General features: G+C 44.0%; 1 protein-coding gene across 1 annotated transcript in view; it reads left to right on the top strand.

The window, feature by feature from the left end:
- LOC309381849 (integrin alpha-X-like) overlaps positions 1–3,714 on the top strand; it is a 62,557-nt gene extending 58,843 nt beyond the window's left edge. The window contains exons 28-30 of the mRNA XM_081933136.1: positions 87–179; positions 1,855–1,965; positions 3,405–3,714. Of these exons, the coding sequence (XP_081789262.1) occupies positions 87–179; positions 1,855–1,965; positions 3,405–3,506 (306 nt within the window). The 3' untranslated portion in view covers positions 3,507–3,714. The remainder of the gene's footprint in view (positions 1–86; positions 180–1,854; positions 1,966–3,404) is intronic.
- Positions 3,715–7,179: the final 3,465 nt, after the last annotated feature.

The raw sequence follows: 7,179 nt of genomic DNA on the forward strand, positions 1-7,179 counted from the left end.
GCCCCACCTCCAAGACCAATATTATATTGACCTTTTTTATTGACTAAACTATATTGATCTCTTTCATTTGCTTATCACTTCTAAAGCTGATGTCCGAAACATTCCATGTTGGCAGCGAAGCATCTATAAGGGTGGATGAGACCAGATTTTTCCTGAACGAAGCAGAGGATTTCAGCCAGGTAATTCAGCCAGGATTGGTTAATTAAAGAGTTAATGGTAGAGCAGTGGAAATGCAAGGAAGGAGTCATAGAATTATAGCATCCCTATAATTCTTTGACTGTGGAAGGGACTTTGGAGGTCTGTCCAATCTTTTCTTGAAGACATCCAGCAATGGTGCATCCAAAACTCCATAAAGCAGACTGTTACATTAATTGTTCTTATTGTCAGGAAGTTTCTTCTTAGTTCCAGATTGGATCTCTCTTTAATAGATTTCCACTCATTGCTCCTATCCTGCTCTCAAGTTCTTTGGAAAGCTCTCTTAGTCCATCCTGCAACTGAGTCATGAAAGCTGGTAGCATCTTCAAGATGCTAAGGGCAAAACCTTTATATCAGGTGCCCAGAGAGGACTTGTTGTTATAGACTTGAAACACAGGGAATGGGAGAGAGGAGGAAGCAATAGAGAAGAACCAGGGGGGAAGCTAATGGGCTTAGCTTCCTGCCATCATATGTGGTCTGTTGTGATGAGTGGATCTTTATTGAAAGGAACAGAATTGGCTGCTGGTAAAAAAAACAAACATGCAGCTGCCGATTTTGTAATGTGGAAATGAGGGCTGGGTTTGTCAGGAGAAACGCAGTAATAAGCTGAACTTGGGAGAATGAAAAAAGAGAATCAAGAATGAGTGTGAACTGAGCTAAGGTGATTGGAATGCAAAACCAAGGGACTGGTACAAAAATATGTTGAGGTAATTCGGTCATGGAGAGAAAATGAAGGAAGATTGAAGCATAAAACATACGAAGGAAGAATGAATGATTGAGAAGAAAGGGAAGACTGAGAAGGTTATGGTTGGTCGAATCTAATGAAAGAGTTGAGAGGTTTAAAGCAGGGGTCTCAAATTCCTGGGCTGCGGCCTACTACCAGGCCCGGAGCCTTTCGGAACTGGGCCACAGAAGTGGTGGGAAGCATGTGCATCCCCACTTATGTGAGTGTGTGCGCGAGTGATGGGCACCCATGCCCTCAACTTATGCAAATGGAGCTGCGCATGCACACTTGCTCACCATTACACAGAACAATTCTTTCCCCCTCCCCAATTCCAAAGTCAGAAAAGTTGGGGAACCCTGGCTTAACACGTTAAGCGGTTCAGAGACGGGGGACAAGCCAGGATAGTGAGTTATGGAGAGTTGTGCTGAGTGATATTGTGCCAACTCAATTAATCCATCTTTCATTTTCTTATCTCATATCTTTCATTTGCCTACCAACAGAAGGGGATATTTGTAAATAGGGTTGAACTGTGGGGGTCCTGGAGCTCTCTGAGTTTGGTTGTTTTCATTAGTTTCATTACGGAACTAACTAATATTATCATTGTTAGAACAATCCCACTGCCTTCTAGTACTGATGACGTTACCTAGATGGGTAATGAAATGAATACAAGAAAACAACCAAGTTCAGAGAACATCCAACAATTCCTTTGCCTACTGTTCTTCCCCCCCTTTTTAGCATATCGTATAAGAATGTTTACACCGAAGAGGAATAACAAAATGAGTGTGCAGCAAAGGCTAATTTCTCCTCGTCTCTTACACTGTCTCATTGGTTGTTTTGCAGTTGAATCTAGCAAGAAGGTTTCTGGGTAAACCGATTCCTAGAATGGAAACCTGTTGTGGGAACAAGCTTAAGCTTGCTATCACTTTCCTTTTCAGATCACTACAGAGATTGAGTTAATTTCGCCGTTCAATCCTGTCCCCATCATCATTGGCAGCACCGTTGGAGGCATCGTGCTTTTAGCAATTATAGTGGCTGTCTTGTATAAGGTTTGTGCTGGTAGTTTGTGCTGTCAATCAGTTTGATGTGGGTCTTGCTAGGATCTGGGCTTACAGGACATTATTCCCATCTCTACTTTAAATCAACCCCAAAACCCAGATCGGTTTTAGTGGAGGTTTTCCCTCTGTCTGATTGCAAAGTAGGGCAGCAGATTTTTTTTAGCAGGAACTTCAGATAGAAGTAAAGTATGTACTCAGGCTGCATTCTCCATATGCTGTAAGATATGACAGTATTATTATCTCCTGGGATTTTTTTGACAATTCACATTCTACGCCATAAAATCTCAGCCTCTTGTAGCTCAGAATATGGTCTGGCAGGAAGAACCAAAAAAGAACTTACACAATAGTAGAGTTGGAAGGGACCTTGGAGGTCTTCTAGTCTAACCCCCTGCCTAGGCAGGAAACCCTATACCGTTTCAGACAAATAGCTATCCAACATCTTCTTAAAGACTTCCAGTGTTGGGACATTCACAACTTCTGGAGGCAAGCTGTTCCACTGATTAATTGTTCTAACTGTCAGGAAATTTCTCCTCAGTTCTAAGTTGCTTCTCTCCTTGATTAGTTTCCACCCATTGCTTCTTGTTCTACCCTCAGGTGCCTTGGAGAATAGTTTGACTCCCTCTTCTTTGTGGCAACCCCTGAGATATTGGAACAATGCTATCATGTCTCCCCAACTTACGACCTAGTGCCCATTTGAAATTATAATGGAGTCCAAATGCTAATTATGACCTGAATTTTGAGGTTCTGATGTCACCCTTTCCACAGTTATGTAACAGCATTTTGGGTGCTTGGCAACTGGCCCACCTTTATAGCCATAAACCAGCCCCCAATGAACAATGGGTTCACTTAACAATCACCATAAAAAGGTTGTAATATGGGATCCGATCATGTGGCGATCTGCCTTATGACTGTCACAACTTACACACCCGTAATTGCCAGGATCAATTATGGTTATAAATTGAGGACTACCTGTACATTGCAGGTACATTAGCAGAGTGTTTCTCAACCTTGGCAACTTTTAAGATACGTGGACTTCAGCTCCCAGAATTCCCCAGCCAAGTTAACTTCATCTGTCCTGCACACTTTGATTCTTGAGTTGTGTCTGATCTGCTACATATGCATGGAAGGCTGGGGAATTCTGGGCGTTGAAGTCCATGCATCTTAAATTTCCCAAAATTAAAAAAAACGCTGCATTAATATACTAAATTGTATGCTCTGGATTTTTTCAGGACCTAGGATAAAACAGAGGCAAGAAACAGATTTCCTGTTAAGTATTCTTTGCAGCTACTTTCACATTTTAGAAAAGAGATTAGAAGATCCTGATATTACTGGTCTATTATTTTAGTACTGTTGAGAGATGCATTGCAATTTCTCCTTCACTTAAATCTGTTTCTCTCTCTTCCCTACCCCCACCCCTATCATCTCTCCAGCTTGGATTCTTTAAACGCAAGCGTGTACCCCAAATGGATTCAAATGCAGCAGGAGCAGCTGCTCCCAGTGACCAAGCTCCTTCAACTTCAGCTGCTTCCTAAGGGAGAAGGGGATTCTGGGTCTGGATGCAACTTGGAAGCCGGGATTCCCGCCTTGCCTGGAATAGGAAGAATACAGCCAGTCGAACAAGGCCAAAAAATTGAGAGGCAGGACCTCTAGATCTCTAGGAAACGAATGGGAGTAATGGGGAGGGATTGGGAGACGAGAGGGCTAGAAGCGAAGTAGAATTAACTAATTTAAAATTCAAATAAATTTATTTTTAAAAACAAACAAACAAACAAAAGTATGGTGGCAGTTTTTTGCCCGCGAAAATGGTTTGAACAAATCACCGGAAAATAAAATGACACACAGGAAAGTTATCCAGGAATGCTCCCACTTTGGAATTGAAGTTGGGGAATACTTCTGCAGGAATTCAAAGCATGCTGCTTATGGCATAGTAGAAATTCAGGACAGCACTCCTTGCTGCATTCAGTTTCTCTCCTGGGTGCCTGCAAATTCCTGACTCCAAGAGAACATTTTAGATTTCAGATCATTAAACTTATATGCAGTGCCCATCCTTCTGGTCGACTTGAAGGCAAAGAGAATAATTTTGACATAGTCATTTCTGAGTGACTGTGTCTTTTTTCTTTCTTATGAAATTGCTTTGTGTTCCCCATTTACAGTCCAACGGTGGCTACGCTTGCCTAATGTATAGTATATTTACACATATTGTAATAAGTTTGCACAACACATTAATTTAGCTGTGGTTTGCTAAGTTGATTTCCATGATTTATACAACTTTCTGAATCAAAGTTTTCAGAACCGCTAGATAGTAGTGGTAAGTTGTGGTTCAGGGTGTCACGCATCAGATATAGTCAGGGTACGGATAGCCCTTGCTTAATGAATGGTTGTTGACAGCTACAGTCATAACTGTGGCCCTAGAGCACTCCTGGCCATTTAAATGGACACACTGCCCCACCCCACCCCGGTCACATGACTGCATATTGGACAGTCATCTTTATAACCAGTCATGGCATTCCATGGTCACGTGAATAATTTGTGATGTTTTCAGCAAAAACGTCCACTCAAGTGAATGGCTTCCCTTAATGACTGTGACATTCAATTAACAACTGTGGTGTTCGCTTAATAATCATGATACAAGCCAGAAGGTTACTTCCGGTCATTTGGGTGCTTCTACGTATGACTACAATGACTTATGACCATAATTCCGGCTTCAATTGTGATTGTAAGTCGAGGACTACCTGTAATCACAAAGGGACTGGGTGGATCTTCATCTCCCAAGGCAAGTGGGTGCTTTGGAGCACCTGGGTTCATGAGGTAGGCCTTCTGGACCAGTTCAATCCCCATCAGAGCCTCTGTGCTTGCAAATATATCTCAAAGGACCAGAACTTGGTACGTTGAGGTCAGCCGAGGCTGACTTCTCCAGTTTAACTGTTAGTCTCTCTGTGACTACATACCATCTCCAACCTACCCAGCTTGGGCAAAACCTAACCGCACAAGAGCTGGAATTTGTTTTGAGAATTCAAAAGACCCTGGTTTTCAAACATGGAGACCCACTTCTTTGCAAGGAACACCAGCTCTTTCCAAGTTTTTGTTTCTCTAGCTTCCCTCAGCCCCATCATTGTTTCTGATATCCTCAAGAGAAGCTGTGTTTTTTAAAAGCAGAGTCCATGCCTTGGTTTATTCTTTGCACAAGGACACTTTCCTCTAAATCAGGAGGTCCCCAACCCCTGGTCCATGCAGCCATCATTTCTTTTGGATCTTTGGCCTGCCACATTTTCTATTATTCTGCTATGCATTTTCTATTGTGGGAAAATGGGAGGGGGGATTTTAAGGAGTGAGATGCTATGTAGCCAAAACAAAATTCCTTCTAGAAAGCCAAGGTCATCCTTTGTCTTTGCACCTCTGCACCTGACTGGAACTGGATGGGTGGAACTGCCAGCGTGGCAATGGAAGATTGGACCATCTGATGGACTTGTGGGTGTGGGGGCAAGATCTTGAACTTTCAACTGGGTGGGGGAAACCGGGAAGCTTTCAGATTGGGGTTTTCCCAGATGTGCCAACATGGCTCTCTTAATAAATTGAAACTTTGAGCAATACTTTGCCTTGGACTCTGATTTACTTTTGGATGCTATTCGGAACCCTGACACAAAGCGCCACCCATGGGATAGTAGGCAGCATGCAAAACCATGCCATTTCCTCCAGACCGTTGAAAAACTTTCTCCATGGAACTAGTCCCTGGTGTCCGAAATGTTGGAGGCTGCTGCTTTAAATGCTTTCTCTTCAACCAGATTGAAAGCAAAATGGCTTCCACATTTAATGGCTTCTTTCTTGATGGATAAGAGCAGCCTGCCTCCTTTTTTCCCTTCCAATCAGAGGCAGGTCTGAGGGGTTGGGAAAGAGATAATGGATGATAGTGGCAAGAGTATTTAGAAACCTCTTGATCTTCTCGCCTCTCCTGTTCAACACATATATGAAACCGCTGGGCGAGATCATCCGTGGTTTTGGAGTGGGATATCATCTGTATGCTGATGATACTCAGCTATACATTTCCACTCCGAACCACCCCAATGAGGCCGTCGAAATGATGTCCCGGTGTCTGGAGGCCGTACGGGTCTGGATGGATGGCAACCGACTAAAACTCAACCCTTCCAAGACGGAGTGGCTGTGGCTTCCGGCCTCCCGGTTCAACCAGGTGCTTCCATCTCTGGCCATCGGGGGCGTCCAACTAGCCCCCATGGAACAGGTGCGCAATTTGGGCGTCCTCCTGGATACCCGGCTGTCCATGGATAACCATGTAACAGCCGTGGCAAGGGGGGCGTTCCATCAGGTTCGCCTGATGCGCCAATTGCGCCCCTTATTGGACCGGGATGCCCTACGCACAGTCACCCATGCGCTAGTGACGTCTCGCCTGGATTACTGCAATGCTCTCTACATGGGGCTTCCCTTGAGATGCACTCGGAGACTACAATTGGTCCAGAACGCGGCCGCGCGGGTGATTATGGGGAGGACTAGATACTCCCCTGTAACACCTCTCCTGCGCGAGCTGCACTGGCTGCCTGTGGTCTACCGAGTGCGTTTCAAGGTTTTGATTATGATCTTTAAAGCGCTCCATGGCACAGGGCCTAGTTATATGCAGGATCGCATCCTGCCCCACACATCCCTACGACCAATTCGCTCACACAGAGAGGGACTTCTCCGGGTGCCGTCCGCCAAACAGTGCCGGGGGGCGACACCCAGGAGCAGAGCCTTCTCTGTGATGGGCCCAGCCCTATGGAATGACCTCCCCCGTGACATCAGGATGATTTCCGATCTCCGCTCCTTCCGTGTACAGCTGAAGACCCACCTCTTTCAATTATCCGGCCTGGCTCAATCGCAATCGTAATTTTCCCATTCCTCCAAACTGTTTTTAAATTGTTCTTAAATATTAATTTTATTGGGTTTTTACAATTGGGGTATTTTAAAGCAGATTTTTAACTGTCTATTGATGTAATTTGCTTCCTCCTCCGTGTATGTATGTGTGTTGTGTATGTATGTACGTTTGGTGTTGTTATATATGTTTCATGTTATATGCTCCATTGTACGCCGCCCCGAGTCCTACTTGGAAAGGGAGCGGCTAATAAATCCAAATTTATTATTATTATTATTATTATATTTCAGGGCTGCTGTTTTGAAAAGAAGGAAGTTAAAGTGAATTTAACAAGGTCTTCCCAT

Source organism: Natrix helvetica, assembly GCF_964273705.1.
Source record: "Natrix helvetica genome assembly, chromosome: Z".
NCBI classification, from domain to species: Eukaryota; Metazoa; Chordata; class Lepidosauria; order Squamata; family Natricidae; genus Natrix; species Natrix helvetica.